This window comes from Dasypus novemcinctus, chromosome 30, assembly GCF_030445035.2.
Source record: "Dasypus novemcinctus isolate mDasNov1 chromosome 30, mDasNov1.1.hap2, whole genome shotgun sequence".
Taxonomy (NCBI): Eukaryota; Metazoa; Chordata; class Mammalia; order Cingulata; family Dasypodidae; genus Dasypus; species Dasypus novemcinctus.
The window spans coordinates 24,020,822-24,040,529 of record NC_080702.1 but is presented as its reverse complement, the minus strand read 5'-3'; the positions used below and the strand labels follow the sequence as shown (position 1 = coordinate 24,040,529).

General features: G+C 35.1%; 1 protein-coding gene across 1 annotated transcript in view; it reads left to right on the top strand.

Moving 5' to 3' along the window:
- Positions 1–19,424, top strand: part of LOC131276912 (golgin subfamily A member 6-like protein 1) — a 58,202-nt gene extending 38,778 nt beyond the window's left edge. The window contains exons 11-16 of the mRNA XM_071212738.1: positions 146–166; positions 3,789–3,809; positions 8,046–8,066; positions 12,010–12,030; positions 15,591–15,611; positions 19,417–19,424. Of these exons, the coding sequence (XP_071068839.1) occupies positions 146–166; positions 3,789–3,809; positions 8,046–8,066; positions 12,010–12,030; positions 15,591–15,611; positions 19,417–19,424 (113 nt within the window). The remainder of the gene's footprint in view (positions 1–145; positions 167–3,788; positions 3,810–8,045; positions 8,067–12,009; positions 12,031–15,590; positions 15,612–19,416) is intronic.
- The last annotated feature ends 284 nt before the right edge of the window (positions 19,425–19,708 follow it).

Sequence of the window (19,708 nt, the reverse complement as noted above, 5' to 3'; positions counted from 1 at the left end):
ACTATTGTGTTTTAAAGAGCTTTTTATAGCTGATTATCTTATTTTAATAAAAATAGGTAACTTCTGATCTAGATTATTGGCAAGTAGGGTACGGAGACACATACTAACACATTTTTGTTTTTACCTCTTATTTATCTTTATGCAGAGGAATTAAAAACAGACAATGGTGAGTGATATTTATTTTTCTTTTAGACAGCATTTGTACCTTCAAAATCCAACAATATCTACAAAATGAGCTTAAAAATACCAGAGCAAAATCAAAAGTCACAATTAAATGAAATGCTTCTTGATGTTATACAAGTGTTGAGTGTCAATTAAAATATCTTTACCTATTTGTAAAATTAAAAGTGTAAATTTCTCATCTGAGATTGTTTTTGTGGTTAAATGTGTTAAGATGTACCAGTCTGAACTATATGAGGACTGGAACTCTGAGATCTTTCATCTGCCTCATTTTTACAAGTTCAGTGATTCACGTGCATGCAAAAATATACTCTCTAATATGTTCTTGGTACTTGAGAAAAATTACTGGAAAAAAAAAGAGAAAGGATCCTCAATGAACTGAGGTTTCTATTATGGCATAGATGTCCAATTGTATGTGTAGAATGAATGCTGAATTAATAGTCTAATGATTCCCTTGAAGAAGGAACTTGGTGCCGAAGAATATACGAATATACGCTAGGGAGATTTGGCCTATATATGAGGTCATAGATTTCCCTAAGAAATACTAATGAAGTTGAGATCACATTAATGAATGGAGTAGGTATGTCAATGAGAGCCCCACATGTGCAAGGCAGGGAGCAGAGAGCACCCTGCACTCTGGATTTACCAAATACATGATTCCATGTTGGCTGAGCAAAAATTGACCAGAGGCTTCTAGTGTAGAAAAAGTCAAGACCATAAAGTACGTAGGCAAAACCCAGAAAATATAGCATTGCTTTTGGCATGCTAAGAGTTTTGACTATTGCATACCAAAAGTGCATCAAGAATAGATTTAAAATTTAAAATGTCATTTTTATTGAGTGTAAAGAATCGAATACATGATTACAGTGAATTGTGTACAGAGAGAAAAGTAAAATGCAATCCCCCTGGGAGATTCACTCATTTATAGAAATAAATGGGTCCAAAAAGTCAGTTCATAATAACTTGCTTAATATTCAGTATTTGTTCTTCAAAGTCACAAATTGTTTTTATTCTTTCATCATTATGCAAATCCCTTACTCAGTTGTCTATTTAATGAAGATTGTTCTAGTTAAGAAAAAACTCCTGTGTAACACTTCTTCATTTAATTATTTGTTTAATTTTTAAACTTTATTTTTAGGGAAATTTTAGATTAATATTTAAGAGAATATACACAGAATATATTTGGAATTCCCATAGAACCACCTCCCTTACACCTACTCACTCTTACATGTTTAGTGAATGCCTGAATTACTGTGGTATATTTGGTACATGTGACAATTCCTACTCTCCCGTTTTTTGAGCTTGTCATAGAAAACCCACAAAATGATGATGCTGCACAATACCCATCATCCAAAACAGAGACTGTTTGAAGATGCAGACAGGAAAATTCCTTCCATTTGTTCAGTGGTATCTGTATCCTCTTTCATAGTGGTGCTCTCTGTTTACTTTTAAGATTTATTTATGAAGTAATTATTTTTTGATTGATTGATTCATCCCTTCATTCATCCATTGATTCATTGATTTGTTGATTCATTCATTCAGCCTTTCATTCACTCACTCATTCATTCTGTTATTTCCTTGGCTTTGTTTCACAGCAGAGACTAGCAGGAGATTATTAGAATAATTTTTTAGAAGGAGAGGTTCTAAATTCAGATGGACTGTATTTATATTCCATCTATATCACTTAGAAGCTTCATGATTTTGCAAAAGAATTTTTGGTTTCCTAAGGCATGTTTATTTATTTAAAAATAATATAATCATCATATTTATAACATAATCTTCTAAGTATTAAAAAGTTCACATATCTAAAAATCTTGACATATGTTGTATTATTAGTGGTAATAGTATTAGTATTAAAATAAAAATCTTTCATGGATTTAGTTTTTGAACCTGGCATGGACAAAATTGTTTTGGGACTTTATTCAAGATACTATGGAAACAAAACAGAACAACTCAATTATTAATTTTCACTCAATTCTTCCTGTGAATTTATAAATTGGACAATTTAAATTATCATGTACAGAATATAATTCATCATCACAGTGAATTATTCCACTGCACATGTTTTTGGTACTTAAGTGTTGTAAGTTATAGCCTGTTCCCTAACTAATCATAAAATGTTGATTTCCATAACAACAAAAATCATGAACTTTTTCAAATAGAGTTATGAATGGAATTTTTGATATATTTAAAATTCTCTTTTCACAATTATCTGCGACATTTTATTTAATTTTTTAATCAGTTGAAATTTCAAAAATTTGCTAGGTTTTTATTTAGTATTATATATTAACCTCATAATTCACTTTAAGGAAAGCAATTACAGGGAGAAAATTAATAAGACATTTTAACTCCTGTCCAGGGCATGTTGAAGGGATAAATATACACTGCCCTGATGAATCAGTTTTATTTATTCAGAATCCACACAGTAATGCTACTTGAAAAAAAATATCTTGCCCTTCAGAGCCCACACTCCGACTCTAAATAAAGTTGACACCGGACTGGAGACAGAAACCAAGTGCACATACCATTTGGTATATCCAATATCTGGGGAAGGGGAAACCTCCCTTTACTGGATCATAAATGACCCTAGAGAACCATCCCATTGCACATACTACTACCCCTAAAATAGGATACATCAAAAAAGGAATCATTAGTTGGTTTGCAGCAATGCTTCCAGATTGTTTTCCCTATTTCATTTAACTGCTACTTACATCAGGGTTTTTCGGGTATACCCGTATTCATGTGGATTTCTACAAAAATCAATCAAATAATTCACTTCATATTCTTTCAGTAGGCTCTCATCTGCCCCAAATGGCATCCCCTCATGCACATCATGAATCAACTATGGATTTCCCCTATGTATTTTCCTTTGCCTGAGCACATGCCTACAATGTCCAGTGCACATTCTGCATCTTGGCTTATGGCTCACCGTTTGTTATATCCAATTCTTGAAGGGCATGAAATGGTGACTCCATGAGACTGAAGAACCCACCTGGCATTTAATCAAGCATAAGGTTTATTTGGACTTGTGAACAGGAAAGAATCTTTGACAGTATCAGGCCAAGAATAAGTAATTTAGTGCTCCACAAAGCGATGAGAAAATGAAAGATGTATATAAGTAGTTTCAGAACAAGGACATTCCATAGAAGAAGAACAGAGTTCCTTGTAGGGTCACATGAAGCTCACAAATTGGGTGGGGAGAGATGCTTTTACTGTGCTCCAAGGAAGAATATTTAAAGATGCATTTAACAGATTATATTTCATGATATAATTTATGCATTCTTACCTTTCTGGTGAGGATTATTTAACTTTAATTTATGTCTACATCATGTGGGCACCAAAGTGCTGAGGAGTTAGAGGGACCTTGGGGACCCTCACAATTACATTAATAATGTAAGCAGCAAAATTTCTTACAGTTTTTCACAAAATTGGTCATTGCTTATTATGTGTATGAATGTATTGACATCTATTATTTTTTAAAGAGATATTTATGGCTGATTTTCTTATTTTATTAAAATATATAAGATCTGGTCTCAATTATCTGCAAGTAGTATATGGAGTCACATTCTAACATAATTTTTAAAAATCTTTTTCTTTTCTTTATTCAGAGGAAAGAGTAAAAAAGAATGGTGAGTGATATTTATTTTTGCCTTAGAATTTGAACCTTCAAAATGCAATGATATCAGAAAGTTGAGTTTTAAAATTATTAAATTAAAAAAATTAAAATTATTTCTTTAAAATTAAAGTGAAATCTAAACTCAGAGTTAATGAAATTCTTACTGATGTCATAAATAGTGTTTAGAGGCAACTACAATATCTTTTGCCTATTTTTAAAATTGTAAATATAAATTTCTGCTCATGGAAATAGTTGGTAGGTTAAATATAGGTTAAGATGTGTCATATTGAGGTATATGAGGACCGGGCCTCTGAGATGTTATGCCTACCTCATTTTGACAAGTTTAGTGATTCCTTGTGTATATAGAAATAATCTCTCTAATATGTTTTTAGTGCTTGGGAAATAGTACTGGAAAAAGAAAAAAAAAAAAGAGAAGGGATCCCAATACATTGAGATTTCTATTAGGGTATAGATGTACAATTGCATGTACAGAATAAATGCCAAATTAATATTCTAGTAATTTCAATCAAGAGGGAACTTGGTGCAATAAGAATATATGCTAGTGGACTTGGCTCAATGGATAGAGCGAATGGACACAGAGAGCAGACAACAGTGGGGGGGGGGTGAGGGGAGAGAAATAAATAAAAATAAATCTTAAAAAAAAAAGAATATATGATAGAGGTATTTGGCCTATGTATGAGGTTATACTTTTCCTGGAGAAGTTCTAACAGAGTTGAGATCAGCGGTGATGAATGGAATGGATAGGTTAAGGAGAGCCAAGCATGTGCAGAGCAGGGAAAGAAAGCACACTGGACTTTCAGTTGAACAAACTCATGATTATTATGTGAGGGTTGGCACATTTTGACCAAAGGCTTTGGTTGCAAAAAAGCACAGTCAAGAATATATGTTACATACGCAAAACAAAGAAAATAGTTCCTTTCATTGGACATGCTAAGAGTTTTGAAGATTGCAGGCAAAGGAGCATCATTAATAGATTTATATTTTAAAATGTCATTTCTATTGAGTGTGAAGAATTGACTAGATGATTAAAGTGAAATGGTTACAGAGAGAAAAGTTAAATGGAATCTGCTTGGGAGATGCAGTCATTCATATAAATAAAAAAAGTCAATTCATATCAACTTATTTAGTATTCAATATTTTTTCTTCCTTTCACAAATTGTTTTATTCTTTAAACATTATGCAAATCTCAGATCGGTTGTCTATTTTTTTTAAAAAAATTATTGTGTCTTTTTTAAACAATAAACAGATCTCACAAAATGTTACATTAAATATAAGAGACTCCAATATATGACACTACCCACCCCTCCCTATTCCTCCCACAACAACAAACTCTTTTATTATTGTGGCACCTTCATTGCATTTGATGAAAATGTTTGGAGCCCTGCTACACCAGCATGGATTATAGTTTATGTTGTAATTTATATTCTCCCCTTGTCCTTTCAGTGGGTCATGGCGGGATATATAATGTCCTGCATCTGTCCATAAAATACCATTCAGGACATCTCCAAGTCCCGGAAATGCCCCTGTATCACACCTCTTCATCCCTCTCTCTGCCCTCAGCTACTCCCATGACCACTGTCTCCACATCAACAATAAAATTTCTTCCATTGCTAGGATCATTTGGTTTTCTATTAAATGAAAATGTTTACAGTGAAGAAAGAACTTCCATGTAACATTTCTTCATTTATTTAATTATTTATTTAATATTTAAACTTCATTTTGAGGGAAATTTTAGATTTATATTTGAGAAAATATACACAAAATATATTGGGAATTCCCATAAAGTCATCTCCTTTACACCTACAGACTGTAATATGTATTAGTGAATTCCTAAATTACTGTGATATATTTGATACATGCGATAATTCCTACTGTCCAGTTCTTTGATCTTGCATTAGACAAGCAACAAAATGATCGATATGAACAGTGCCCTTCCACCAACAGAGAGTGCTTGTAGATGCAGACAGGATAATTCCTTCCATTTGCTCTTTGGTATCTGGGTCCCCTCTCATCCTGGTACTCTCTGTTTTCTTTTAAGGTTTATTTATGTAGTAATTATTTATTCATTCATCCATCCCTTCCTTCTTTCATGAATTTATTCACCCCTTCTTTCATTTATTCATCCGTCCATTCATTCATGCATAAACTCATTCATTCCCTCACTTACTTTGTTTTTTTTTTCAAGGCAGAGAGAAGTAAGTGATTATTAAATTAATTATTTTGGAAGAGTATGTCGAAAGTCAGATTGTCTGGATTTCAATTCCAGGCATATTACTTTGAAGTGTCATGATTTTGCAAAAGATTTTTAATCTCCTAAGGCATGTTTATTTTAATTAAAAATATATAATATTGATACTTATAACATAGTGTTATAATTGGTATTAAAAAGTCCATATATCTAAAAATCATGACATATGTTGGTTATTAATTATAGTGGTAGTAGTAGTATTAATAATAGGTTTCATGATTTTAGTTATTGCACCTGGCAAAGACAAGGTGATTTTATGACAATATTCAGGACACTATGGAAACAAAATAGAGCAACTCACTTATTTAGTTTTATTTCAGTTCTTTCTGTTAATTTATAAATAAGATAATTTGACTTATTATGTAGGAAATATAATTTATCATCAGAGTGAATTATTCTAATACACAAGATTTTTGTAGTTCTATTTTCCTGGAAAGAGCCTGGACCCTAACTAATCTTAAATTTGATTTCCATAACAGCAAAAATCAGGAACTTGTTCAACTAGAGCTATGAGAGGAATTTTTGGTATTATTTACAGTTCTATTTTGGCTATTATCTGCTAATTTTCATTTATTTTTAATCAGCTGTACTCTCAAAAAATGTGCTAAGTTTTAATTTAGTATTCCTCACAATTCACTTAAGGAAGACAATTCCATAGAGAAAATTAATAACAAAATCAGGCTTCTTTCCAGGAATTGCTTAAGGAACAAATATTTACCCTAATGAGTCAGGTTTACTTGGCCAGACTCCACATACCAATCTTAATGGAACAAAAATATTTTGCCCTTCAAAGCCCCCATTCCAATTCTAAATAAAATTGGTCAGGGCATGGAGACAGAAAACAAACTGCACATCACCATTTGGTGTTTCCAATATATGCGGAAGGGGAAGCCTCTCTTTATTGGCTATCAAATGAAACCAGAGAAATGCCCCATTGTGCACACTACTACTCCTAAAATGTGTTATACCAAAAAGGGATTTTCAGACTAGCTTCCAGATTGTTTTCCCTATCATATTTAACTGCTACTCCCACTAGGGTTTTGGGGACATTCCTGTACTCATGTGGAGTTTCACAACTATCAAGCAAGTAGGTGACTCCATATTCTCTCAGTGGTCCTCACCTGCCCATGAGGGCAGCCACCCCTCCTCACATGGACATTACAAGTCAAATGAGGACTTCCCCTATGGATTCTCCTTTGCTTGAGCAAATATCCATAACAGCCAGTAGTCCTCCTCTCTCTTGGCTTAAGGCTCACCAGTTGTTACAACTCAACTTCTGAAAGTCACAAGGTTGTGAGTCCATGGGACCAAAAAACACACCTGACAGTTAACCAGGCATAAGCTTTATTGAGACTGGCAGACAAGGAAGAAACTTTGGTAGTGGCAAGTCAAGGTATAAGTGAAGATAGTGCTCCACAAAGAAGTGAAAAAAATGAGAGGTGATTCAAAAATGGTTTTAACACAAGGACATTCCATAGCAGAGGAAGAACAGAGTTCCTGTTTAGGGTCACATGAAGTTTACACATGGGTTTGGAGATGTTTTTATTCTTCTCCTAGGAATGATGTTTACAAAGGACACTAACAGCTTTATTTATGCTTCATCTACCATCTATGCATTCATGGAATGATATACCATTATAAAATATACTCATACTTTATCATACTTTCTTGGAAGGATTATTAACCTTTAACTTATGTCTAGTTCATGCTGGCACCTATGTGCTGAGGTTATAGAGGGACCTGGGGAACTCACACTCTTGCATTCATATAGTAAGCATGAATTTTTCTTACAATTCAGCATGAAATTGGCCATTGCTTACTATGTATGGAATGATATTGACAATTTTTTAAAAGGGATATTTAAGCTCATTTTCTTATTTTTATAAAAATATAACATCTGGACAAGATTATCAGCAGGTAGCATATGGGGACACTTTCTAACATGATTTTGTTTTTATCTTTTTTTTTCTCTTTATTCAGAGAAAATAATGAAAATAAATGGTGAGTAAGATCTATTTTTGACTTCAACAGTAATTGAACCTTTAAAATCCAATAATATCCCAGCATTTTGTTTTGAAATTATTGTAGCAAAATCAAAACTCAGGTAATTAAATGCATATTGATGTTCTAAAATATTGCTGAGAGTCAACTAACATATCTTTTGTCCACATTTTAAATTCTAAGTGTAAGTTACTCATCATGAGATAATTGATACAGTAAATGGAGGTTAAGATGTACCAGTTTGTGCTATGTGATTCTGGGTCTCTGAGTTCTTTTCAGTCTCACTCAGATAATTTCAGTGATTTTTTATGCATATAGTAATGAATTAACATGTGATTTGTCCTTAAAAAACAATAACGGAAAAATAAAAAAAGAAAGAGAATGGATTGTAAGTTGAATTGAGTTTTCTATTATGGGATAAATGTACAGTTACATATACAGAATAAATGTCAAATTAATATTCAAATGAGTTCAATGAAGAGGGAACTTGGTGCAATAAGAATATATACTAGAGGCATTTGGGGTACACATGAGGTCATAGATTTCCTGAAGAAAGGCTAATAGAGTTGAGATCAGCGGTAAAGAATGGAATAGATAGGTCAATGAGAGCCCAGCATGTGCAACGCAGGGAGCAGAGAGCACACTACACTCTGGGCTGAGCAAACACATGATTCTATCAGGGTTGACACATATTGATTGACCAGGGGATTCTGGTGCAGAAACATAGTCAAGATTCGAAGGTGTGTAGATAAAAACCACAAAATACAACCTTTCTTTGGGCACACTAAGGGTCCTGAACACTTCAGACAAAAGAGCATCATGAATAGATTTATATTTATAATGTCATTTTTATTGAGTTAAAGAGTGCATTAGAGAAATGTATGTGGCTCAAGCAATTGGGCTCCCATCAACTATATAGGAGGTCAAGGGTTTTATACCCAGGGCCTCCTGGTGAAGGCAAGCTGGCCAGTGTGGTGAACTGGCCCACAAAGAGTGCTCCACACAGGAGTGCTGGCCCACACAGACAGCTGATGCAGCAAGATGATGCAACAATAAGAGACAGAGGAATGACAATAAGAGATGCAACAGACTAGGGAACTGAAGTGGCACAAGACAATGATCACCTCTCTCCTACTCTGGAAGTTCCCAGGATCAGTTACCAGAAATTCCTAATGAGAATACAAACAGACACAGAAGAACACACTGTGAATGGACACAGAGAGCAGGCAATGGAGGGAGGGGGAAGAAATAAATAAATCTTTTAAAAAAAGAATGGATTAGATGATCACAGTTAAAAGGTTGCAGAGAGAAAAGTTAAATGGATTCCCCTTGGGAGATACACTCATATAAATAAAGAGGTCCAAAAAATCAATTCCTATTAGCTTATTTAATATTCAATATTTGTTCTTTAAATTCACAAATTGTTTTTATTCTTTAGTCATTATAAAAATTCCTTGATTGGTTATCTATTTAATGAAAAATTTTCCAGTGAAGAAAGCACTCCCATGTTACACTTTTCCATGTTTTTAATAATTTTTAGTTAATTTTTAAACTATATTTTAGAGAAACTTCAGATTTATATTTAGAAAAATTACACAGAAAGCATAGGGAATTCCCATATAATTCCCCTCCCTTATACCCACACATAGTTACCCATATTGGTGACATCCCAGATTAGTGTGTTATGTTTGGTAGAGGTAACAACTCCTACTCTGATTTCTGAATTTGCCTTAGACAACAAACAAAATGCTGATGATGGACAGCTCCCATCACAAAACATGGGTAGTTTTTGTAACTGCAGAGAGGATAATTCCTTCCATCCGCTATGTGGTATATGGGTCCTTTCTCATTCTATGCCTCTGTTTCCTTTTAAGATGGTTTGATTGATTATGTGTTTATTCATCCATTCATTCATTTACTCATTCATTCCTTCATTCATTTTAGTTTAGAAAAATAAGTGGTTATTAGATTAATTTTGTAGAAGATTGGGCTTCAGAGTCAGATGATCTGTGTTTAAATATTACTTAGAAGCTTCATGATTTTGCATGAGAAGTTTAACATCCTAAGGCATACATTTTTCAAAAGGACTATAATAATGGTAATTTTGACATAGCTTTATACTAAATATAAAAAAGTTCATATATCTAAGAACCTTGGCACATATTGGTATCAACAGTAGTGATACTAGTAGTAGAAATAATTGCTTTCATGGTTTTAATTATTGAGCCTGGAAATGTAAATATGGGTTTGAGGCAAATTTCAGGACACATGAAAATGAAATGGAGCAACTCAACTATTTAGTTTTCATTCAGGGCTTTCTGTGAACTTATAATCTGCACAATTTAAATTATCATGTAGGAAATAAAAGTTATCATCCATGTGAATTATTCTACTCCCCATATTTTTTGTAGTTGCATTGACCTAGACACAGCCTGGTCTTAATCATAAAATGTTGACTGTAATAGCACCAAACATCATTCACTTAGATATGTAGAGATTTAAAAAGATTTTTTTGTTATTAGATACAGTAATATTTTCAATATTATCAGCTAATGTTCATTAACTTTTTTAATCAGCTGAACTCTCAAAGAATGTGTTAGGTTTTAATTTCATTTTTAAATTTACCTGGTAATTCCCTTTAAGGAAGACAATTCCATAGAGAAAAGAAATAACACAATTCAGCCTATGTCCAAGACATGGTTATGAACTAAATTTACACTACTCTTTTGAATCATTTTTCCTTGGTGCATTCTTCACACACCACTGTTAATGGAACAAAAATATTTTGACCTTCAAAGTCCACACTCCATGTGAAACAAAACTGACCAGGGCATGGAGACAGATACCAAAGTGCACGTACCATCTGGTCTTCCCAGTACATGGGGAAGGGGAAGCCTCCCCTTATTGTCTCTGAAGTAACACTGGAGAACTGCCCCATTGCGCACAATACCACTCCTCACATGTGATAAACCAGAAAGGGTATCAGTAGTGGGTTTGCAGAGTTGCTTCCAGAATGTTTTTCCTATCTTAGTTAATTATTACTGCCATCAGGGGTTTGGGGGCATCCCCATACTCACATGGAGATCCACAACTCTCAAGCCATTTTCTCTCAGTGACCCCCAGCTGCCAAGAAGTCAGCCTTCCTTCCCCACATGGACATTACAAGCCAACCTAGGATTTCCCCTATGGATTCTCCTTTGCCTGAGCACATGCCCACACTGTCCATTGTTATTCTGTCCCTTTATTCCTGGCTCACCATTTGTTAAAATGTAATTCCTGAAGGGAATAAGATGGTGAGACCATGAGACCAAAGAACACACCTGGAATTTAGTCAGGTTTAGGCTTTATTGGGACTTGTGGACAGGGAAGAATCCTTGACAGTGGCAGACCAAAGAATAAGTGTAGTAGTGCCCTAAAAAAAAGATGAGAAAATGTGAAGTGATTTATAAGTGCTTTAAGAACAAGGATATTCCATACGGTAGGAGAACAGAGTTCCTGTTAGTGTCACAAGAAACTTACACCTGGGCTATGGAGATATTTATTCTACTTCTAGGAAGGATGTTTAGAAAGGACACTAACAGCTTGGGGAATACTATAGTTTCTGATACCATCTATTCATTCTTTCTATTCTGGGTAGTGTTATCAACCTTTAACTAATGTGTAGGTCATGCAGGCACCAGTGTGTTGAGGACTTACAGGGACCTTGGTTACCCACACTATTATATTCATATTGTGAGCAGGAGCTTTTCTTACAATTCATCATGAAATTGGCCGTTGCTTACTATGTATGTGAAATTTTATTGACAACCTTTAATTTTAAAGAGGTATTTATAGCTTATTTTCTTGTTTTTATAAAAACACCTGATATGGATTATGAGCAGGTAGTATATGGGGACACTTCCTAACATAATTTTGCTTTGATTTTTTATTTCTCTTTATTCAGAGAAAATAAAGCAAAAGAATGGTGAGTGTTAATTTTATTTATCTTGGTAATTGAACCTTCAAAATGCAATAAGATATATCATAATTGAGCTTTAAATTTAGCAAAATCAAAACTCACAGGTAATGTAATGCTTATTAATGTTCTAAAGTAGTTTTGAGAGGTAACTAAAATACCTTTTGTCTACTTGTAAAATTTCAAATGTAAGTTTTTCAGCATGGACATAGTTGTTAGCCTTAAATGAAGGTTAAGGCGTGCCAGCTTGTGCAGTATGAGGACTGGGACTCTGATTTCTTTCATCTGCCTCATTCAGATAAGTTCAATGATTTCTTGTGCATGTAGAAACATGTGGTTGGTGCTTAAAAAACAAGAATGGAATAAGAAAAAAAGAGATTGGATTCAAAATTACATTAAGGTTTTAATTATGAAATAGATGTTCAATTACATGTACAGAATAAATGCCAAATTAGTATTGTAATGAGTGCCATCAACAAGGAGCTTGGTGCAATAAGAATATATATTAAAAGGATTTGGTCTACATATGAGGTCAAAGCTTTCCTGAAGAAGTGCTAATGGAGTTGAGATCAGTGTTAAATAATGGAATAGGTAAGTCAATGAGAGCCAGCAAGTGCAGTGCAGAGAGCAGAGAGCAAACGGCACTCTGGATTGTGCAAACCCATGATTCTATCGAGGTTGACATATTTTGACCAGGGGATTCAGGTGCAGAAAATCCATTCAAGACTACAACATACTTAGGCAAACACCAGTTAAATGATACATTTCTTTGGGCATACTAAAAGCTTTGAACATTGCAGGCAAATGAGAATCATGAATAGATTTATTTTTTAAAATGTTATACATATTGAGTGTAAAGAAGGGATTAGAAGATTACAGTTAAAAGTTTGCAGAGAGAAAATTTAAATGGAACCCTCTTGGGATATACACATATAAATAAATAGGTCTGAAAATTCAATTCATATTAATGTATTTAATATTCAAAATTTGTTCTTCAAACTCACAAATTGTTTTTATTCTTTACTTACTATGCAAAACCCTTAGTCTATTTAATGAAATTTTTCCAGTGAAGAATGAACTCCCATGTAACACCTCCTCATTTATTTATTTAACTTTAATTTTAGAGAAATTTTATTTTTATATTAAAAAATACACAAAAATATAGGGAAATCCCATATAACCCCTGTCCCTTACACACACAAACTGTTACACTTATTGGTGACCTCTTAAATCAGTGTGGCATAGTTGGTAGAGGTGAACAATCCTATGCTCTAATTCTTGGAGCTTGCCCTAGGCAACCAACAAAATGATGATGATGGGTAGCTCCCATCCCCAAAAGTGGGAAGGGTTTTATCTGCAGACATGGTAATTCCTTCCATCTGCTCATTGATATCTGGATCTCCTCAAATCCTGACACTGTTCTAAGATTTTATTATTTATTTATTTATTTATCTATCTATCTATCTATTTATTTATATTATTTATTTGTTCATCCCTTCAATGATTTACTCATTCACTCAATCATTCCTTCGTACATTTTGGTTTATCTCAATGCAGAGAAAAATAAGTGATTATTAGATCAATTTTTTAGAAGTGTAGTTTCTAGAGTCAGTTGTCTGGGTTTGAATTCCAGCTCTATTGCTTACAAGCCTCATGAGCTTGCAAAAGATTTTTAAACTCCTGAGGCTTTTTTTTTATTTATATAATAATGGTACTAATGACATTATCTTTTACTCAGTTTTAAAAAGTACATATATGTAAAAATATTGACACATATTGGGTTATTTATAGTGGTGGTATTAGTAGTAGTAATAATAGCTCTTATGGTTTTAGTTATTGAACCTGGAAAAGAGAAGATGGTTGAGGCAAATTTCAGGACACCATGAAAATAAAATGAATCAACTCTAATGATATAGTTTTCCCTCAGTCAGGTCTTTGTGTGATTTTATAAATTGGAAATTTAAATTAACATGTAGTAAATATAATTTATCATCAGAATTAATTATTCTACTCCACATGTTTTTTGTAGTTATATTGACCTAGATACAGCATGGTTCTAAAAAATCATAAAATATTCTTTGTCATGAAACCAAAAATCATTCACTTGTACATGAAGAGCTATGAAAGGATTTTTTTATGTTAGTTGCAGATCTATTTTCGCTATTTTCTGCTAATTTTATATTTTTAATCAGCTGAACTCTCAAAGAAATGTGCTAAGTTTTAATTTAGTATTTTCTATTTACCTCATAATTCCCTTTAAGGAAGGAAGACAATTCTTTAGAGAAAATAAATAACACAATTTAGCCTGTGTCCAGGACATGGTTATGAACTAAATTTACACTACCTTTTAGAATCATTTTTACTTGGTCCACTCTCCACAGACCAATGTTACTGAACCAAAAATATTTTGACCTTCAGATTTCACAGTCCACCCAAAACAAAACTGACCAGGGCATGGAGACTGAAACCATGGTGCACATAACATTTGGTTTTCTAAATACATGGGGAAGAAGAAGCATCCCCTCACTTTTTTTTCGGTTCTGAAATGACACTGTAGAACTGCCCATTGCACACTCTACAACTACTAATGTGATACACCATGAAGGGTGTCAGCAGTGGGTTTGCAGACTGCTCCAGATTTTTTCCCTTAGCTAGTTAACTGCTGCTCATATCAGGGTTTCTGAAGCATCCATGTACTCATATGAAGTTTCACAACTGTCAAGTAAGTAGGCGACTCCCTGCCTGCCCAAGTGGGTTGCCACCCCTCCCCACATGGACATTACAAGCCAACCCAGGATTTCCCCTGTGGATTCTCCCTTGCCTGAGCACATGCCCACAACTGCCCATGGTCATTCTGTCTCCCGGCCCATGGCTCACCAGTTGCTACAACCCAATTCCAGAAGGGCACAAAGTGGTGAGGACATGAGACCAAAGAACTTACCTGACATTTAGTCAGGCATAAGCTTTATTGATGACTTGCAGAATGGGAAATGACTTTGACAGTGGGAGGCCAAAGAAAGAAGTTAGTGCTGCACAAAGAGATGAGAAAATGAGAGGTGATTTATAAGTGGTTTCAGAACAAGGATATTCCATAGGATAGGAGAACAGAGTATCTATTAGGGTCACATAAAGATTACATGCCGTGTGTGGAAATGTTTTACAGCATTCCTAGGCAGGATGTTTACAAACAACATTAACGGCTTTGGGAAGATTATAGTTTGTGGTATCATCTCTTCATTCTTTCCCTTCTGGGGAGTGTTATTAAACATTATCTTATGTTTAGGTCATGCAGCTGCCTATGTGCTGAGGACTTAGGGGACCTGGGTCCCTTACACTGTTACGTTCATATTATAAGCAGGAGTATTTTTTTAGAATTCATCATGAAATTGGCCATTGCTTAGTGTGTATGTGAAATTATATTGATAATCGTTAATTTGAAAGAGGTTTTTATAGCTCATTTTCTTGTTTTTATAAAAATATATATTATCTGGTCTAAATTATTGGCAGGAAACTTACAGTGACATTTTTTAACATAATTTTGTTTTTATCTTTTATTTCTCTTTATTCAGAGGATGTAATAAAAAAGAATGGTGAGTGCTATTTATTTTTGTCTTTTTGAACATTCAAATTCCAATAATATCCTAAAATTGAGTTTTAAAATTATTATAGCAAAATCAAAATTCACCATTAATGAAATGCTTATTGATGTCCAAAATAGTGTTGAATGGCAACTAAAATATATTTATTTACTTGAAAAATTCTAAATGTAAGTTTCTCAACATCGAGATAGTTGTTAGGCTAAATGGAGGTAAAGATTTGCCAGCTTGTGCTATGTGAGGAAGGGGACTCTGAGTTCATTCATCTGCCTCATTTTGTCAAATTCAGTGATTCCTTGTGCATATAGAAATAAAGTATCAAATATGTTTTTGGTGTCTGAGAAACATTTCTGGAAAAAATATTTTGGGTTTGAACTTGCTTTGAGGTTTCTATTATGAAACATTGTACAGTTACATGTACAGAATAAATGCCAAATTAATATTCTAATGGGCATCATGAAGAGGGAACTTGGTGCAATAAGAATATGCACTAGAGGAATTTGTCTTATATATGAGGTCATAGATGTCCTGAAGAAGTGCTAATGGAGTTGAGGTCAGTGGTAACGAATGGAATAGATAGGTCAATGAGAGCCTAGTGTGTGCAGGTAAGGGAGCAGAGAGCACACTACCTTCTGGGTTGAGTAAACACATGATTCTATCAGAGTTCAAATATAATTACTGGGGATGGTGGAGAAAACTCAGTCAAGGATACAAGGTACATACACAAAGACCAGGAAATGCAACTTTTCTTGGGCATGTCTAAAGACTTTTGAACAATACAGACAGTGGAGTATCATGAAAAGATTTTTTATACTTATTTAATATAGTTTATTTATTCTTAAAAGATACATAGATCACACAAAAAGTTCCATTAAAAATATAGGAGGATCCCATATGCCCAACTCTCCACACAACACACTCTTCCCAAATCAGTAACTTCTTTCATTAGTGTGGCACATTCATTGAATTTGATTAATACAGTTTGGAGCACTGCTTCAAAGCATGCATTATAGTGTACATTGTCGTTTACACTCTCTCTCAGTCCATTCAGTGGGTTATGTTAGGCTATAAAATATCCTGCATCTGTCCCCGCAACATCATTCAGGACAAACCAAGTCCCAAAAATGCTGCCAAAAAACATCTTTTCCCTCTCCCTGCCTTCAGCAACTCTCATGGCCATTATCTCCACATCAGTGATACAATTTATTCCATTACTAGAGTCAAAATAATTCTTTAGTAGAATTCCAGTAAGTCCACTCTAATCCTTATTTTATTCCTCCATCCTGAGTATGCAAGGGTGGAAATGCCCCCTGCACCACTCAATTGAGAGGGGGCTTCATTCCCACATGGCTGGTGGATCAACTCTCATGCCCACAGTTGTAGACTCTCTTGGTTCCTATGTGTGGTGATTTTCCATTCTCACCTCCCTGTCAGCTTACCTGGGTAAGTCCACAAACTGGAGAGTAGGTCCTGCAACACCACTGAGGTTCAGGGCCGAGCTAGCACATGGAAAGCACAGTGAATCAAGTGTCCTGGGCACACACCAACAACAGCACCAACCACAGGATGGTAAAAGGGACAGAAGAAGCATGTATAGCTTTGTCACATCTGAGTCCAACTGCATCACACTCAGGAGCACAAATTCGACAAAATAGGGCCCATTGGCAAGCCACCAAACACCAGAGCCATCTCTCATGACCATAGGATATGAGGGTCTCCAAGGCCCTCAGGAGCACCGCTACCTGGCGTTGAATGTACTTTGTCTGTCTCTTGGATCCTGCTGAGTGTGCATAAGTATGAACCCTCTGATGACCTCCTGACTCATTTTGAAGTCTCTTGGCAATATAAACACATTTTTCTTTACCATTCTCCCCTTTATTCAAGGTCTTTTTCTAGTTGCATCACCAACTGGTGCTTGGTAATAATCCCTCAATGTCAGGGATGTTCATGCCTGGGATTCACGTCCCATGCTGCATTGAAGGTAATGCATTTATATGCTGAATTTGGCTTAGAGAGTGGCCATATTTGAGCAGCAAGAAGGTTCTCAGGAGGTAACACTTAGGCATCCTGCAGTACTAGGCCAAGTTAAAATTTCAGGTGCAACATGCTCTGAAGCAAGGTCATCAGTATCAAGATCCCAATATTGGACCATCCTTCTTCCTGGTCATTGTCCTTGCACTTGGGGGATTGTTGCTGTTCCATTGTGCAATGCAGCAGAGTTCTCCAGGATGAGAACCCAGCGTTCACTCAGTTGTCATGTGAATCTCTAACCACTGTGTCAATACCCAATTAACATCCAAACATATCTATATATCCTATATGCATGCCCAGGTGAACTCCCTCCCATGCATACCCCATCAATGATACCCCACACCAATGCTCCTCCCTTGCCATAGTTGAACCCTTCTGTGATCCAAAATTTCTTCAAAAATGAAACTTAATATATTGTCAATTCAATTAATAGGAAAATGAAACAGTAATGATAGGTTTAAACATCAGAAATAAAATACATGATAATTTAGAAAAACTAAACATAAAAAAATGGAGTATGAAAAATGAAAAATATTATTTAAAAACTTTTCTTTTGACATTTGTCTTTCATCACTGTAATATGTGTTGACCTGTGCATACACTGGCAAGGCAATCTCTTCCATTTCTTCCTCAATATCTTATCTCTTTTTTTTTAATTTGTTCATTATGTCTTCAAAGAAATTTTAAATCACAGTAAAGTCACATACAGAATATAGGGGACTCCCATATACTCAACATCCTCCCTGTTTCCGCTGTCCCAAACAATGATCTTTTTACATATGGGTGGTACATTTGCTACAACTGATGTGCAAGTATTGAAACACAGCTATGAACCATGGTCAGTAGTTTACATTATGGTTTACATTTTAGACAGATCACATTTTGGTGAAATTTAACATGGCCTATACCCATCATTTCATGATCACGCAGAACACTTCCATTGCCCCCCAATTACTACCTCTTCCATCTATTCCCCTTTCCGCCTCCTCTTGGAGCCCACAGTGACAAAAAAGCTTCACTGCTTGAAGGACAAGACTTATATATATATGCAACAATGCTGAGGGCTTGACAAACTCTTTTGCCTTCCCCAAAAAGAAGTACTCATGCTCTCATTAGACACTCTTCCATCTTTCTGAGATCATTGGGCCTCCCCAGGATGGGGTACAACACTTTCCCTCTCATTGTATGGGTCTCCATCCACTCATATAATATATTACTACAAGATGAGGACTCACACGTTCCCTACAAGCCTGCCCCAGGTGCACTCTGTGCCAAATGAGCCCCATCAAACACCTTAAACCAATAACCCCTCCATATTATATTTTCTAAAGTGTTTTCTAAACATCATAGTTTGAGCCATGTACATGCCAATCCCCTGCGTTCATCTGCTCACCCCATACACTCCCCCCAATTCCATGGAGGATCCAACCCATCCTAACATCCCTAACCCCTGTCAAGCCTACACAGCCCAACCCAATAGTATTCCTATACCCCTGATACATCCCTTCACTGCACAACTACTTACTTTCTCCATATCATAGATTTCACCTGTGTGGGCATTGGTTCACAACCTCCCTCTCACCTTCCCCCATATAATGTAAGCCTATCTTCCAGATTCTAGTTCTCTGAGATGGCTCAATTTGCTTAATTCATATCAAAGAGGCCATGTAGTATTTGTCCTTCATTGCCTGGCTTGCTTCATTCAATATAAGGTCCTCAAGATTCATCCATGTTATCTCTTGTGTTAGTACTTTATTCTTTCTTACAGCTGAGTAGTATTCCATTATATATATATACCACATTTTGTGTATCCATTCATCTGTTGATGGGCATTTGGATTAATTCCAACTTTTGTCAACAGTGAATAATGCTGCTATGAAAATCGGTGTGCATATATTGGTTCATGTCCTTGTTTTCAGTTCTTTTGTGTATACCCAGCAGTGAAATTGCTGGCTTATATGGCAAACCTATAATTAGTATTTTGAGGAACCACCAAACTGTCCTCCACAATGACTGGATACTTCTACATTCCCACCAGCAGTGGATGAGAGTTCCCATTT